This window comes from Vidua chalybeata, chromosome 5 (assembly GCF_026979565.1).
Source record: "Vidua chalybeata isolate OUT-0048 chromosome 5, bVidCha1 merged haplotype, whole genome shotgun sequence".
Taxonomy (NCBI): Eukaryota; Metazoa; Chordata; class Aves; order Passeriformes; family Viduidae; genus Vidua; species Vidua chalybeata.
In genome coordinates this window covers 8057965-8076061 of record NC_071534.1, presented here as the reverse complement: position 1 = coordinate 8076061, position 18097 = coordinate 8057965, and the positions used below count along the sequence as shown (strand labels likewise).

Here is an 18097-nt window from a genome sequence, read left to right as displayed (position 1 = left end):
TACTTCAAAGCTGTCTTTCATTAGCTACTGTGAAGTTAATTACAGTGATTTCTGGGGTTTTAACAGAAAAGAGCTGAACTTGTGCCTGCTCACTTCTGATTGAAAGCTCACTAACATCTGCAAGACTCCTACTAGGCCTTTCTGAGCTTTAGAAATGAGAGAAAGAGATGCCATTGGATTATCACATCTTAGATACTCAATCATCTCTTCTTGTAAAATAGCAAAGTAAACAGCAGACTTTTCTTTAAACCTTTAATTAAATGATAAAACTGAAGAATTTGTACTTTTCCAGAAGAAAATAAACTGCCTACTGGCATGAAGGTAAGAGGGAATTGGTTTTTCCTTTCTTTCATTTGTCTCTCTCACTTATAAAAGCAAAGTAAAATCTGGGAAAATATTTTTAACAGAGTGATTTTTAAAATTAATTGGCCAGAAAATGTGAAAATTCCCAGCTAAGTAGAAAACTACTCAAAAATAAAAATAAACAAAATTAAACATCATCCAAACCTTAGAGGAAAAATCTTCCCCAAGTATCATTAGGTAGCAGAGTAAACCTTTGCAAGGAAGCCATCAACTCCTCCAAAGGTCCATGCCAGAAGCAAAGGGAAAATCAAACTGTGGCAAATTGGATGTAAAACTTAACAACATAGACCAAAAAAAAGTTTAAGGCTCTCTAAAGTAAAGGTATAAAATTTATATTCCTTTCTGAATGCCTCATAAGCAGGTGATCTTAAAAAGAATCCTGTAGGAAACAAAATTTCTTAAACCAGTAGAAAAAATAAGGTCACTGCCAACAGTTGAAGAGATTTTTTTTTTGTGTACTCACAGAAAACACACAAGAATACAGTGGTGGAGAGTAGGGATGTTTCCAAACCAGAACACTGTATTGCGTAAAACTTACTGGTAGTGTTTCAAGCCCTTGTGTTGATTACAGACAGTTCAGGACAGTGTAAAAAATAGAGTAACATGTTGCACAGAATGAAAATTCCCTTTGAAACTTCCCTTTGGAGGGAAATTGCTAAGTCCCACGAGCCCTGAGTAAAATGCTATCCAACATCTTAAAGAAGGAAGTAAATGTGATCATATACTTTCCTGATCCTATTAACCTGTGCAGCAAAAGGATGATGGGGAGATAAAATGTTAGGTGAAGCTTGATACAGGAAAAAGTGACACAAAAAGTGACACATACCAAGAACCACACCCCCCCCCCCAATTTTAACTATATATCTTGGGGGACCTGAACTAGTTGGTACATCTGCAGAAAAAAATATCTTTGAGATATTTTGAGATACTGTAGAGTACTATGAAAATGCCTCTCAGTGGTAAACAATGGCCAAAACCCCCAATGTTAGAATTCTACAGAAATACACATATATTTGCATTATGGAAACTAGAATTAACCAGAAAATATCATTATTACACAATTCTTATCCTCTCATCTCAAAAAGGTTATAAAGTTAATTTTTTTAAAGTACAGAAGTCAGTAAAAAGGGATGAGAGACCAGTGTGGTAATTTCTACTGAGGAAAAACTGGACAAACTTAGGATTCTTCAGCCTACAAAAAGGGAAAATTAAATGGTGATGTCACAGCAGTCTAAAAAAAAACTTTAGAAAATATAAGGAACAGCTATTCACGCTTTTAAAACATTTTCATAAAAAGATTAACAAGAAGCAAGTGAAGCTCAAAGACGTCAAGGTTCAAAATGCAAACAAACACAAGGTGAGTCTGCAGAAATACATCTTGCCTGGTGCATTTACTTACCTGGGTTCAAAAAGCAAAGGGATTTTATCACGGTTAATGATTGCAATAGTGACCACCTATTGTAGCTCTGGAAGTCTTTGAGACAGTTTGCTGGAAGGGAGCATTCCCCCATCCCAGAGAAGATGATGGCTTAGCTGGATATTTATTCTGATAAATTTCTTAGTCCCTCTTTAGGGAAAGGAATGGAAGAAGGGGAACCATACCCAGAATTTCAAATTCATTTGCTCACACCAATTACTACCATTTCCAAGACTTAACTTTGCACTTTGCATTACATAACTATCAATGAGAGACACAAAAAACTACATCTCATTTACATATATAATTAGCTAGTTCATGTGTCAATGAACAAAAAAAAAAAAAATAACCCAATCCAATTTCTACAAGCATATAAAAAAATGCTACTTGTCTTGTACAATAACTAAGAATTTCCCTGGGTCAAACCTTTGTTCCAGAGTTAAGACAGAGAAATATTATAAATATTAGAGTAAACAGTCCTAAGGGAAAGCAGAATACTGGACTCAGGTCAACCACTGTAATTTCTTTTTTAAACTTTAAATACCTACTCTTTTCCCAAACTGTTGATCCAAAGAAGTGTGGAAAACTGTGTGAATATAAACCACCAATTTAAATATAATAGGCACTGATCATCATTTTCTTCTCTGAAATCAGGTCCTAGCACATGCATCTTACCCAAATTACTTCAGTGAAGCTCCATTAAGACCATTTAATCTAATTAATTGTGCTTATTTCTAAGGACCTTATAAGAACTGATAAATGTTAGAAAGTTCTTATGCCATACTCACAGTTTTTAAAAAGTCTTTCTGAAGAAATGGAAAATATATCTAAGTTTTTTTAGGAAGAGATGGTTGCTATCCCTCTACTCCCAGCAGCTGTGATTTGTACTCATTCCAGTTAGCTGATCATATCACACAGAAGACACTATCTTTTTCACTGTATTTAAAATAAACATCTACAAATATCACAAAAATTAGATTACCTCATTAATGGAAACCAAGATTTTCAAATAGCACCTGCAATCAGCTAAGGCACTTTTTAATTGATCTACTCTATTTATTTCAAAACTATGCAGTGAAAGTTAAGAGAGTGTAGTGGTTTTGGTTCACCAGTTTGAGATTTCCCAGCCAATGCACCAATTAATGTGCTGAGTCTAGCACTGGCTAAACACCAGCACACCCATTGGAATATACTTACTCATTTCTTGCTGTGAAATAGGATTAGGAGGAAGGCAAAGCAGGATCAAAACTTTTAAAGAGTATAAAGAATACTTTATTAACAGGACTAAAAGAAAAAAAAAAGAATCAGAATAAAACCTCCAGAACACTTTTCCTTCCCCTACAACCTTTTCATTCTCACTAACAATGTACAGAAACAAGTCAGTCAGTTTATCACCTCTAGAATAGTCTTTCTTCAGTTCACTTAGGGAGAGGAGTCAGTCTTGTCAATTTATGGAGACTTCTGCACAAGAAAATAGTTCTCTTGTGACTTTCAATTTCCACTAATAGCAGCCGCCCAGGAATTCTGCAATCATGAAGTCCCTCCCATTTTTCACAGCTTTCCTACAGCTGCATTTATGGGCCATGTCAACTTATGAGGTACTATTTTAAAGATAAGCTGTTCAAGAGCAAAGTTTTTCTTTATCTATCTCTGAGATCATCTTCACCTCTGAGAACAGAAATCTGCTGCTTCTCTCCCTGGGGGCAAAGGGAGGGAAGAAGGACTCTTCTCTCTCTCTCTGTTCAAACTTCTCATGGGATCACAGCTATTTCAACATGCTTACTTTAGCATGGAGGCCTTAGCTCATATCTACAATTGGAACACTTCATCTCCCCGTTCCTTTCAATGAGTTACAGGGAAAAAGAGTCTGCTGTATCAATTACATTCTTCTCCATAGCTTTACAAGAGGATTTCAGCCCCAAGATCAAGGCATCTCCTTATCCCTCTCATCTGGGACTTTACTCTTTCTTCACTGACTTTGGTGTCTTCATGTTGTTCCTCTACATGTTCTCACTCTGTCCTTTTCTCTCACCCGAGGGAGGATTGAAGGTCTGTAAGTCTTATCAGTGCACTGAAAAAGTTAATATCTCACCTGGGACCTGCAGATGGTCTCATGGTCCCTGCTGGGCTTGGTAGCTTGTGGCCTGGGAGCTGTTTTACGATGGAGGTTTCTTCAGCAGCTGTGTTAGGATCGGCCACGGGGCTGTTTTCTGTGCTGGCTGCAGGGCTGCCTCCAGGGTTTTTTGGTGGCCACACTTGGGGAAGAACCAGAATCTCAGCAGCCAGGCTGGGACTCAGCAGCCAGTGGCCTCCCCTCCCCCTGCCCAGCAGCTGCTGGTTGCTCAGCCCGGCCGGGACGGGGCCAGTGGGCAGCCCGGAGAGGGGCACGGCCCCGCAGCAGGGCCCACCCGGCCGTGCTAGTGCCATGCCAGCCTTGGTACCTGTTCCCTGGCCAGAAGGAAAAGAGAGCTTCCTGGGGGCTTTTTTGTCTTTAACACGTGTACTCACAGAGGCATGATTTAACAGATTGCCAATTCTCAGTGGTTTAACAGATTGTCAGTTCTCAAAGATAATTATCGATTGGGTTTCTATCAGACACAGAGGAAACTGTGAGCAGCTTCTATTAGAAAATTACTTCTATAGGTGGCTCTAATGCAAAGCCAGCACAGAGAATGATGTTTCAAAAGATGAAGATACCCCTCACAGCTTGTTTGTTACAAAGCCATACAGGCTTGAGGAGTTCCTGCACTTCAATTATTTATTATCACCTGCTCAGGTGATAATACTTACTGAAAACATGGCTTGTTTTAGTGCAAGATAAAAGTTAGTAGAAAATATTAATAACAGTGAATCAGACCTTTTCCTCTTTACATTACCTTTTCCTCTTTACATTAAGGATGTTATCTACAACTTGATTGTGCTTCTTTTTTAACCCCCAACAGATGGAATGGAATGTGGCTGGTATTGCCAATACGCTTGATGATGCTGAAAGTTTTCTAGGAAATTCAGCGATGCCTGATCCTACCCAAATATTGAACTGTCAGTCTTGAATTTCCATCTAAAGGCTTATTTGGAGTACAACTGAGAAACCTATCCTTCTCTGACTTTATGTAAAATGTTTCCAAGCAAATAAATAGGTAATGCAAAATGGCTTTAAACACATAGTCCTTCCTGAAGGAAATTCAAACATCATCTGACAAGGTGGTCCAACATCATTTAGTTATACTGTAGACCTGCTGTGAAGTCTGCAAGCATCTAGTCACACGAATTGGTCAAATGAAGACAACTTCATGAACTTCTGAACACATGCTTTATTTATTTTTTCTGTCAGGTAACTAAAATTCTAAGTAAAAAAGATAAAGTGAGAGTCTGAGATACTCAACACAGATCAAACCCAACTTTAGTGACATGAGAACTACTAGAGATGGCATATTAATCCACCCATCCCATTTGATGGCCTGTCTATTTTAAGACACATACCTGCACTCCTGAGGTTGTCAAATTAATACAGTATTAAGTAATACTCCAAAGAGATCCAGTCATATGTGAATCTCAGTCTGACAAATGGATCTCCAAATGCTATCCCACTGAAATCTCTTGAATACCATTCCTTCTTACTTCTTTGTAGACCAGCTCATTATTAACAGTGCAAGTGTGATCCACTCTCAACTTCATTTTCCAACTTTCCTCAGTTCCTGTATTTCAGCCACACTGCTTTTCTACATAGTTTCTATCTATACTACAATTAATTCCAATTGTATCAATGTACTAAAATTGGGACAATATCTTTTTGCTCAAGATAATCATGTTGAATGGCACTTCTTTAACTATTTGAATGTTCTCCTTGATTTTCTTTCACCTCTCTATCTAAAGGCATTAACATGATGGCCCTTTTCCAAACTCCTCTTTAATCAGTGTTTTGAATCAGGCAGCAAGATTTTATCAGTGTGATTCCACAGGGCAATACTTCAGCTGAACAAACAGACCTGTTTAAACAGTCCCCTTTCAAGAAATGCTTCCTTCAAGCATCTTTAAATTCCTCCTACTAATATGTCAAGAACCATGCATTCTTCATTATCTTCACAGAGATAAGAATAACTCATTTGAGTTTATTGCAGCCCTCAGTTTTTTTTAAGCATCTTTCCTCCTTTGCTTGGTGGAGGAATCTTCAACCTGTTTCACCACAAAATTCATTACCAAACATTACCATTATTGCTGAGACAAAGAACAATCAGTGGATTCCAAGCCAACATCATCAGGATGTTTTTACCTCAGATTTATGTCCCATATGCTGGCAAATTACAGTTCCAGATCTATGGGCTGTATTTTTATTTAAGGTTCACAGTATTAGAGGTCTTGGTTTCTTAGCTGAATCTCTCATCTGACTCTTTTTTTCTTCTCTTTCACATCTTCTGACTCCTAGGTTAGTCTTCTAACCCTTTCTGCAGTCCTTTCCATTTTGGCTCTTTCTCTTCTGGATTTAATTTCCTTGGTAGCCCCCCGATCCATTTCCCTTATGCAGTCAGTTTCCTATATTGCCTCTCCGTATTTTCTTCCCCTGTGTTGTGCTCGCCCATTTTCAAATGTCAGTGACTGGCTCTTTAATTGCTAACTCAATACTGTCACCATGAAGACAGGAAGTACACAGCTTCCAAACAAACCAACACAAAATTTTCTGCCTAGGTCATCTTTCTTCCCTCCCAGAGAAGTGCATCTCTTGTGGTCTATGGGAGGCAGCATTCCCCTCTGGCCAAGTTGCATAAAGCAGCACTGTAGTTAAAACTCAGATTTCTTTCCAGAAATTGATTCCTATAGGCATGAATAATGTAAATATTACAGCTAAGCCTGAGACACAAGAGCCAAACAACCTATTACTGAATCTACTAGTCCTTTCAGAACAACAATCATGTTTAAAAATTATTAGTGTTTTCCTCTTTTTAGAACAGATCTGGCCTAGCAGACTGTCCTTTAGTTTGAATGCAGTGTTTGAACAGGACAGGGAACAGATAAAAACAATAAAACGTTGAACTGAAAATGCTTAACTGAAAATTTTAATGTGTCTACATACTTCTGAATAATTCCGGTTGATTTATCCAGATCATCACCGGGTGGTTGTATTAAACTGTGCGTAAAACTCATCCGTTGGAATATTTGAATATTCTTGCTCTTTAAGATAAATGTTCCTAGAAATAAACAAAAATTTTTAAAAGCCATTAGTAAATGTTTTCTTGTTATTATTCAGAAGTAGCCTGAGAATTCTAAAAAATATGTAATGCATTAACACCCATAAATGTTCATAAATTATTAGAAATTGAATTTAATGTAACTAGAACTTTTTTTGCAAAATACATGCCACATCTCAATATAGCAAACTCTAAGTTTTTCTTCCTGAAATATCCCTCCAGACAGCTCAAGAGTAAAAAAATCTGAATTAACGCAATTCCAAATTTTTGTTTTCATAATAAGAAGGCATCATGTATTGGAAATTCATTTGCAAAAGGTATATATGAAGCTGAGACTGGCTCAGTTGGTCAGAGCATGGAGCTAATAATGCAAAGGTCAAGGGTTCAATCCCCATATGGGCCATTCATCTAAGAGCTGGACTTGATAATCCTTCTAAGTCCCTTCCAACTCTGACTATTCTGTGCTTCTGTATTCATGTCAAAAAAAAAAAAAAAAAAAAAAGAACTGGTAAAATAGAATACCAAATCATTATGTTTGTTCTTCTTTTCCTGCGTGTATTATCTTTCTCCTTTCCCATAAGAGCAGACACAAGAACTGCCCATCAAGACACATCCAGTGGTTACTTAAAGAATCATCTAGTTTCGTCATACATAATGGAAATGCTGTTTGTGTTGCTAGCTTAACCCTGAGCTATCAGAAACTGGCATGCTTACTGGGAGTTCATCCTTTTTTGTTTCAGAAAACTAAGATAAATTAAAGAAACATGGAATGGTTTTTCACCTGCTAATATAATTTTCTGCATAGCTAATTGTATTTATTCACTATTTTGCCATCTATATAAACAGTCTGTTGTCAGTGAAATGCTTTTAAGAATTCCAGATCCTCATTCATTCATGTCAGTCAGTAACACTTAAAACCTGCTCTCTGAAGATTGATTAAATAATACTGGAAAACACACGTCAGGCGAATTGTCAATTTTTTTAAAAGCATGAACTTGTAACAAGTGCCTTAAAAAAATTACAAAGAGAACAAGTAAAAAAAGCTCTTTGAAAGCCAAACTAATGGGTTAATAATGATAAAGAGCTTAAGAGTTTTTTTATTTGAACAAGGCTGGTTTGGTACTTACTTTGCTTTTTGCTCCTGAGAGAGCTCTGCATTCACGACATCTAAATCTCGGCGCTGTACCTGATTCTGCCGCTGCTGGTGCCGCTCCCAAAGCAACTGGGCTCTTGCAGCCTGCAGGCGCTGCCTGTCCCATTCAGCATCTCTTCGGCGTTCCTGCTCTCTTACTCTCTACAGGAGTGAGAAAAATGCTTCATTTTCTCTTTCAGAGATGGAACTGTGTATATAAAGCCTCATGGGTAAGTTCATCCAAACAAACTAGCTTGCCTTTATTGAGCACTAGGGATATCATTTGAAATGGGGAGAAGGGAGCAAGATTTCTAAACCAGGCAGAAGCAAGGTACAGCCCATGAAAGAGCGATTCTTTTCTCTCTGTAAAAACCCAGAGCAGCAACAGATTTTTTTTAAATTATTGTTAGCAAGAGATGAAACTTCTTGAACCAAGAAGTGCATAGACATCAGTATGGCTTATAATATGGCGAACTCAGTATAATAGGGGAGCCACAAACACCACATGAGGAGAAACTTCTTTCCTCTGCCTCACTTCTTGCCTGACACCCCACTGAACAGAAGCAAAAAATCAGGCCTGCAAAAAACTTACTTTTCTTGGTTGTACTCATTTTCAGCCAGCCTAATGACCTGAATGGGTTTATTTCAGAGTAATAGGAGAGGCAGAAAAATGACAATTCTACCTTTAGCTAGGTAAGATATAGTATAGCCTACGGTATTGTAAGGACTAAAAGATAAAATCAAACACTATTCCTTAGCTGTCTAAATGCAGCCTCTGCACAAGGGAGGCAAGTCACTTCCTACTTCACAATATCTAGGCCTGGACACTCCTGACTTCATAGGAGCCTTCATTTTAACTTCTGTCTGCTTCTATACACCTCTAGAGCAGCAACTATTACCATTGAAATTCTTTTTCATAGCATGGTTCTTGTGTGGAATGGTAGAAATGAAATTCCATCACATTCTTACATTCATTAACTTTTAGGCCTCTGAAATACATATTAGCAAGGTCACTGGACCTGCTCTAATTTGCCTTGCTTGGGCACCCTTGAGCATGAGAATACTGCTTTGGCCTGCCCTGCTTTCACTGTCAGCTCCTGGATCTTCCCCTATGGAGCAGCCCACTCCTTCCAAGCAGCTTGTGCACTCTCAGGTCCTGAACTGCACCAAGAAGCCTGGGTTTTGGGCTGGGCAGGGCTTTGCTGCTCAGCTGGACCATCATGGACCATGCCCTAAGAGCCCCTTGGCCCTGGGCTTCTCAGCAACCTTCCTCCCAGTCCAACTCCAGGGCTCCAGCCTACTCCATGACATCTCCCAGGTGCTTCAGAGGTACTACACTCAGTTAGACTGATTAAAGTTTGGGTAAAATGCAGATCAATAGAAAATACAGTCTTACATTGGCATGTCCAAGGCAAACAATGGTATTTTTATTCTACAAACATTGTCTATAGTATTATTACAACAAAAAGAACTGAAAATGCATGTAAGCTTAAGTACCTGTTTCTCCTGAACTTGTTCCTTTTGAAATTCACGAATTGCCATCAGCTGCTCCTGATTCATTCCTTTCCATCGATTCACCAGCACATTATGTTTACCCCAGGGACCGATTGCTTGGTCAGGGTTTTCAGAAAGGAAGTCCCCTCGAAGGAGACAGGTAATTTCATCCATGTCATCTTTTATTTTTTGAGCCTTTTCCAATTCATTTTTATGATCTAGTTCAGCAGCCTAAATTCAATAGAAAGACAGAAATGATGTTTTTTCCAAGAAAAATATGAATTAAGGGATGAAAAAATGTTAACACATCATAACAGATGTCTTTCCAACCTGCATACAGTTGTCAAAAGCATCACTTACAAAAAGTGAGCATTGTCTTATTGGCCAAGATCAAAAGCCTAATATCAAACTGTTCTTTAATGTTGTCATGTCACATATAGCAAGTAAACTGGGGAAAAATAACTTTGTTTTATAAGAAAACACAGAATTAAATAAAAAATAATTCCACATTTATCCCCAGGTAAATAACCAGTACATATTTGACAGACAGACATAATATGGAAGAAATTTACAATAAAAATTTATGATCTCAAATCACTAGCCTCGATTTATATATTACATGCTGAATCTAGGTGAAGAGCATGGGTAAGCCCTCAAAACAGACAGACAGGGGATGTCCAATTAAAGTCTGAAGATGTAGCCTTGATTCTCTTTGCTGATACAAAATGCAAACCTGAATCATATTACATGAATGTATCTCAAATACTGGAGATCACAGTATGCATTTTCTATGGAAATCACTGTTCCTGATGTTCATTACAAGGCACAGTCTCCTATTCATAGGAAATTTTCCCCTTACAATACTCCAGAAATAAAATACAATGATCTTACTGAACATAATTACCTTTCAAAGAAGAATTAGACTAAGTAAACTAATTTGAAGTAGAATGATAATGGTATGCATCTTTCATTTCTAATACTGTCTCATTCTTCTGTAACGCATAAACTAAACTATCTGGAACAATGCCTGGTTCCAGCATCCAGTGGACAAAAGAGAGGAAACCTTCTGCTTTCTAGGACACACAGAGCACAGGCTGTTGGACCAGTCTCTTTTACCCATCTATCTTGACTGCAACAGATCAGTGGGTAATTTTGTCTCACTTTGACCAAGGTGTGTGGTTAAAAAAAAATCACTGCCTTGAGAATATTCACTTATGTAGAGCAGCTCGTACTCTCCTTGCTGATCAGCAGTTCACTGGTGGGTACACTGGCAAAGTAGATGAGGATAAATGAAAACTGAAGGGTTTTCCATTAAGAAAGTCAGAGCAGGTGAAGTCTTCTGTGCCATATAAGGTAAAGTTTAACATGTGTAGGCAGAGTAATGTATTTTGATGTGATAAATACATTTAAAGCTCAGTCATAACAAATATAGTTATAATTTAACTATATAGCATCCATGCAGCCCTTTGAGTTGTATGTAGAAGCTGAAAAGGAAAAAACCCTCTGCAGTAAGATGAAGAACTAGAGCATGACAGGTAATGGTACTAAGACAGGTTCCAAAACAAGGCCAGTAAACAACCAAAAGACATTGTATACAAATACCCATGAAGCAGCCAAAGAGCCAAAACCAGTGGCTGTGGGGAATTAATGTAAACAATAAGCACAAAAAGCAACTGTTAGCAATGTTTCCACACAAGTAAAAAAAAAAAAAAAAAAAGCAGACAGACACAATAAGAGTATGGGAGGTCTGATATAAACCAAGAGTGCCCCCAGTTTACCAGCTCGAAGCCTCTAAATTACTGGGGAGCTATTTCTGCCCTCCAGTCAGTAAGCTGAGAACAAGGAGGGACAGTTCTGGCAGAGGATAACTAGATAGAAGACATCTAAATCATTGGATCCTTTGTTCACTTGGCAAAGTGCATAAAATTTATCTTGCTCCAAGCTGAAACAGCCTTGGAAGTGAGCTGATAAGAAACCCCTGTGAAAACATCACTACTCATTCTGATTTTGTGCATCTTATTTTCCTTCTCTGTCTCCACATTTTATAAAAAATAACAAACCAACTTAGTATTAATTTACCTGGATTCTATTGAAATTTTTTATAGCTGTACAAACAGCACGCCTGCTTTCCTCTTCTTTCCTTTGTTCTTCCATAATCTTTCGGTCAAGTTCAATCCTAAACTTGTCATAAAGATCATCTAAATTAGATTAAAAAAAAACATAGTAAATATTCATGGACATGATGTGCCATATGAATTAACCAGGGGAAGAAGCAGGGGGGAGCTACAGATACAGCAGGCTGAATAACTATTTCCAAATCCTACCACCAAAGCTGTCCATCTTGGGATTTCAGGTGACTCATGAATCAGTTTAATATGTAACCCATCTTGTCTAAACAGTTCATGTTAAAATGAAAGAAGTATGTTAAGAACTGCAGAAAATAATGTGTCATGACAAGCTGAGAAAGAAAATTCAGTATTTTTTTTTCTGCTCTAGGACATTACAGATTGGACAGTTTGGCCTGATGAAGTAAGCATACCAACTGGAGGCATAAACCAGAAATGAAACCTGGGTGATATTACAATCACATGTTATGAAATAGAGATTTCCTAAGAGAAACAGTGAATACATTGGAGCTTATAAAGTAAAACCTGGTCTAGTATTTCTAACTGGTCTAGTATTTCTAAGTTAAATATACAATAAGGTATACTATATTTTCATCAGATACACCACAGCTTCAGAAAAAGAAGATTAAAACTACATTATCTTTTTTGTTACCTGCCAATTTTTGGTCAGCTAATGCATTTTTCCAGTCTTTCTGTTGCTGAAGAGACCACTCCCTTAATTGCTCCTTTTGAAACTTCATCCTCTGATCATAGTTTAAGTCTTCACCCATAAACTTCTGCATGCCAGATATAGTACACAGAGGGTCATCGTCTGAAACTCGAGCAGGTCTGTCTTTCTTTAGGGCTTGTGGATCATTCAGGTCAAATTCACGTCTTGTTTCTGGCCTCTGATAATTCTTCTGAAATTCAGTGAGAGCCCTATTCATCTCTTTGATTTCATTTTTCTGTCGTTCTTCTAGCAGGCACATGAGCTTGTCATTTTTCTTCATGTCATGAGCTAGACAAAAATGAATACAATGAAACCACAACTCTTAGAGGTGCATGAGTCATTGGAGTGCACACATAAGGTGAAAATAAAATTTTCAAGATGAATAAACAGAATGTAAGTGTTCAAACTGTTATGCCTTAGGAGAGTATGTGATCTGTAAGTACCAGCCCAGCAAACTCTCTAATGTTAGTAATATTTACTTATGAACTATTTTCAGCTTTTTAGGTATAAATTATTTATTAATGTTACAATGAGATATGTGCATGTGAAACAAATACAATAACAAGTACTAGAACTATGAGGTTTTGTTTGGTGAAAACCTGCTACACAAACAATGTACAGTAAACCAGTTGTTCCCATTTGCTCTTAGATTACAGCTACAGCTGAAATACAGTGCTGCTTGTCAGAAAGCAAACCAATATTGGGCTGCAACTGAAATGAATATAGGTAGTTCTTCCAGAGTTCCAATGATTTTTCTAACCATAGCACTAAAATCATTGGCTGGCATTAAGTTTTGAACAGCTTAAGAGCTCCTGCCCGTTTAATTGGAATTAAATAAATTCCAGCATTTTTAAGAAAAACTAACAAAAAAACTTCCACCCAACTAGCCATTTTAGTTATTTAAAATAATTTGCTAGAAAAGTTAATTTCCTATTTTGCCAGACTCCACATTGCTGCTGGTAGTTTCCCAAGAGTCAGACCCTGACAGGTGTATTTTCTAGCCAGGAAAATCACAAGCAGCTGTAGTAGAAGCATGGAAGTGGCAGCTCCATTTTAGCTCCTCTTGAGGCACACAGAGAGCTCAGGCTGTGGGACCCTTTCATGTGACAGCACAGGAAAGCGTGCCAAGCACAGAAGACCACAAAGGGTTTGAAGTCAGGGCACAGCATGAAATATTTGTGTGGCTTCAAGTTCTGACTCAGCAATGACTCCTCTTATCACCTTACTGTACATGACTCATGCTTCCAGCAATAACAACCTAGAGAGGATTCCACAGAATCTATATATTCCATGGAAGAATGGCTAGACAGAAGATGAGCTCACTCTACAAAAAAGCAACTAAAACAGATTAGCCACTACTATACTGAAAAGGACAGTAGTAAGTAATTATTTTTTTTAAATCCTGCTGCATATTCAGGTTTTTAAATTATGCTATTCGTCAATACCTTTTAAAAGAAAACACTGGAAATTCTGGCCTATCTGGCAGTGTATCCCAGTTTAATCATATCAATATAAATCTTAAGGTAACAAGGAGAATACATACTGTGCCAATGTAGATGTATGAACATAAATAGGACTCATAAATTGGATGACTGAATTTAGAGAATATTTATATAGAAGAGATAAAATAAATCAAGAAATGGATTAAAACATTTAACTATTCACAGAAATATCACAGTATCTAAGAACATACCAAATCTTTCATGTTCTGCTTTTTCAGCTGCTTCTTGAATTTTCCTCTCCTTGACTTGCACATCCAATGCATCTTTATCAATCTATTACAATGAAAAAAAAGCAGCTCTTTAGGAGATACTGTGTTTGAACAATTAAAACAGGTATTGTCAAGCTACACTGACTCACAGTTGTACAAAATAGATATAACCCCACTAGCAACAGAATATATATACATTACTAATGTAGGTAAAACAAAATCCAGAAACAGAAACATTCTTGCTTGTTTGCTTTGTTTTAATAATGACAGGTATGTTCTTGCACCTGATCAGATGAAAACACCACAGTTAGATGATACCTAGAGCAATGAATATTTTCAGCTGCATTACATAGAGTATGTTTTACCCATTACAGCTACAATTTTATTTTATTGTTCTGCTTTCATTTATAAAGCAGGTATTTTAACAGTAAAGATGACAGGAAGTTGTAATAGTTCATATTTGAAAAAAATACTAAATGTTCACTATAAGAAAGGAATGGAAATGTGTCCTGTCTTATCAGAGAGATTCATATGGTTGCCAAAATGCACTACAGGATACACGATCAGTGATGAGCTGACAGATATGGAACATCCACATCCATGGTGAGTGGGACCTGAGCAAAGGATAATATAGGCCACATCATGAAATGGGAGCAGACACCTCCATTTTGGGCAAAAGAATATGGCCCCACATTTGTTGGCAGATGGTGGCAAATTAATAGGCAGAAACATGGACTTTACTTATTTTCTTTTTTTTTTTTTTTACTAACAAGTCACTTAACATCCTTAAAAATTTTGTCAAAAATACAATGACAAATCTTCAAGAATCTGGTAAACAATTTTAATAGTCTTTGTCTAAAACTTATTCAGATGAAAGCAGAAACCGATCACGGCTGAAAATACACATGGTTAGTGCTGTAAAGGACAACTGACAATAGCCATCAAGCAAAGAGGTGAATTTGTAAGCAAGGGTGAAACCATCAAGGATTTTATCCACCAAAAACAAAGGTGCTGTGGACACTAAATATCAACTCTTTCAGAGGTCTCATTGGGAAAGCCAAGCTGACAATATAACTACAGGAAATACTGTTAAGAGAAATTCAATACAAGTTCTTAGTATTCTGGCAATAATAGAGGTAGGTCAGTGTATTGACTTATGTTACACTATTGGCTCTGACCTCTTCAAAAGACTTTCACTCGACACAAAAACATCCCTAAAACCGACACTCCCAGTCACATAAAACTACAGGTTTCACTTTTAAGCGTTTAAATGAGGAATCTATGAACACTTTGAGCCAGCTAATTTCTAAACTAGTTCTATTTATGTATAAAGTTTACATGTAAATTGAAAGTAATTTTTCATTTGGAATACTCATCTGAATTCTTTAGAAAAATCAGTGATTTACTGAGGATAGATTCTTCAATCTGTAAGTGAAGAAGGCATTATCTTACATTTCCATTATTCAGATGACAAAACAGATACAGAAGTCAAAGTAATAATAAAACCGGTAATAATCAAGGAAAAAATATAAAATCTGGGTTCCCATTCTGCTTTCCAGTATATTACCTCCATATTTTTAAAATATTCAAACCCTGCTTTAGGATTTCTGGTTTCTGAGTCAAATATTGTCTTGATTTTTAAATTTTCTCAGCTACTGCCACTGGTCACACTGGTCAGAGAACTGAAGCAAAGAATCTTAAAATCACACAGAAATACTGATACAGAATATCTCTGAATGGATTTCCTGGCTCTTTGTGTTTCAGACCTGGCCTCACTTCAAACCATAAGAACAGTCCCTTCTGTCAGCATCATTGTTCAGGTACACTGAATGATGTTAAATCAAAATAAGCTGTTAATCGAAATTCTCCAGATGAACTCTCCTTCATTTAGATGTTTGTCTAATGTAAACAGATCTATCAAAACCTGCCTGAGTCAGCTCTACAAAACAAGTCAATTCTACAAAAGTATTTGGGTAAAACCTTCAGATGGTGTGCTCCAGTACAGCTCAATAAAACACACCAGGATATGTTAGTTGTCAGCTATTTCATTAACTGAGAATTTATGGTTTGCAGTTCATTTTTAAGGCTCTAGAAAAGCCATTTATAGAGAAAGTATGTGTTTCTGATGAAGAAATTTCAAGTATCTTAGCCCATACCACAACTGCTAAAAAATGTTATTAGCTCCTTCCACTCAAGTATATTGTTGGGTACTTAAGTATATTTTTGGTGTGTGTCAGGACGCTGTACCAGGTGGATACATCTGTCATGTTCAGTAAGTGGGAACTGCTAATTGCTCTGCAGATACAAGGACTCTTGCATAAGAGTTAAAATAATAAATTCAAGGCCCTGTCAGAGATAAGGTGAAGATATTTTTCCACTGACTTGAGACATGTTTCTGTACCTAAGAAAAGAGGATCCAATTGACATCTGTTGCAATTTTACCAGTTCAATGAAATCACTTCACAGCACTCTTCCCTCCATGCATGCTCACAAAATCTTAATGTGGGCCTTTGGACATATCACAGGGAGATTCAAAATACTATTGCATCCAAAGTCAAATAGGTATAGAGCACATTATTTGCTGACGTTCAGGATGCAAACTGCATAGTAAACTCTGGAGAAAATCCACTAGCCTGAAGCATGTTCACACACATCCACACCAAGAAAAATCAGACACAACAATTATTTACATATATAAAAACAAGGATGGATATGTCCTATTTTGTCTGATGCAAAACGCGGACTAATTGCAGGACACTTGCAGCAGTAAATCTCCCACAGCATCAATTCTAGCAAGGTCCAAGCAGAAAAGGGCAGTATCACAGTGCAGAGAGGTAAAAAACAATTACTTGTTTCAGCCACATTTCATGAACTGACTCTGGAAGCTCTTGCCTTCCATCAAAGTACTACTACACAGAGATACAACACAGGGCTTGATCCCTCTGTGCTGTTAGGGGGCAACGACACCTTGAATGCCCTTGAATCCAGAGCAGTGGGGCACAGGTACACACAAGAAGCAATGGCCATAAAGTAAAACACAAGAAGTTTTGCCTCAACAGGAGGAAGAACCTCTTTCCATCGAGGATGGCAGAGCACTGAACAGCTGCCCAGGGAGGTCATGGAGTCTTTCCCCCTGAAGATATTCCAAACCCACCTGGACACGTTCCTGTGTCACCCGCTCTGGGTGACCTTGCTGTGGCTAGGCGGTTGGAGTGGACGATCTTCAGAGGTCCCTTCCAACCCTAAATATTCTATGACTTCTTTCACCAGTAACTTTAAACGCGACTCTGAAAGTTGCATCTGGGCCCGCCTTTCCTGCTTGCTCCCCCTCAAACACACAGCTGAGAAGCGGGCCCTGGGGAACGGCTGCTGGCCCGCTCAGACCGGCTCAGCCGCCCCTTCCCTCCCTGCCCCGCACTGGGAGCCGGCCCCGCGATCCCCGCGTTACGCCGTTCTCTTCAGAACTCCTGGGAACGGCGGGGGGACACGGCGCCTTCCCTCCCGCCCTGCCCGCCTCACCCCTATGGTGCGGATCCGTGGGTTGAAGATGCGACCCCGCCGCAGCAGCTCCCGCCGCCGCCGGCGCTCCAGGGCGGCGGCCTCCTCCAGTTCCCGCTGCGGCCCGAGCCCGCTCATGGTGCCGGAGAGAACAGCGGGACGGCGGGGCTGGAGTGAGAGCGGCTGCCGGGAGCAGCGGCGCTGGCCAGGCGGGACACAAGGCGGCCCGTCGCGATGGGAACAGCAGCGGCGCTGGCCAGGCGGGACACAAGGCGGCCCGTGGCGCTGGGAACAGCAGCGGCGCTGGCCAGGCGGGACACAAGGCGGCCCGTCGCGATGGGAACAGCAGCGGCGCTGGCCAGGCGGGACACAAGGCGGCCCGTCGCGATGGGAACAGCAGCGGCGGGGCCTCTGCACGAGGCGCGCAGGCTGCGAGGGCGGGGCGGGGCCGGGCCACCCGTCCC

At 38.9% G+C, this 18097-nt stretch overlaps 1 protein-coding gene across 1 annotated transcript; it reads right to left on the bottom strand.

Annotated features, from left to right (window-relative positions):
* Positions 1–6809: 6809 nt before the first annotated feature.
* Positions 6810–18086, bottom strand: RIBC2 (RIB43A domain with coiled-coils 2). The gene is made up of 7 exons (XM_053943301.1): positions 17655–18086; positions 14118–14199; positions 12368–12712; positions 11669–11787; positions 9593–9820; positions 8091–8257; positions 6810–6963 (listed from the first exon to the last, which is right to left on the bottom strand). The coding sequence occupies exons 1-7, from the start codon at positions 17769–17771 to the stop codon at positions 6882–6884; spliced, it is 1140 nt and encodes a 379-aa protein (XP_053799276.1). The 5' UTR covers positions 17772–18086; the 3' UTR covers positions 6810–6881.
* Between the last annotated feature and the right edge of the window lie 11 nt (positions 18087–18097).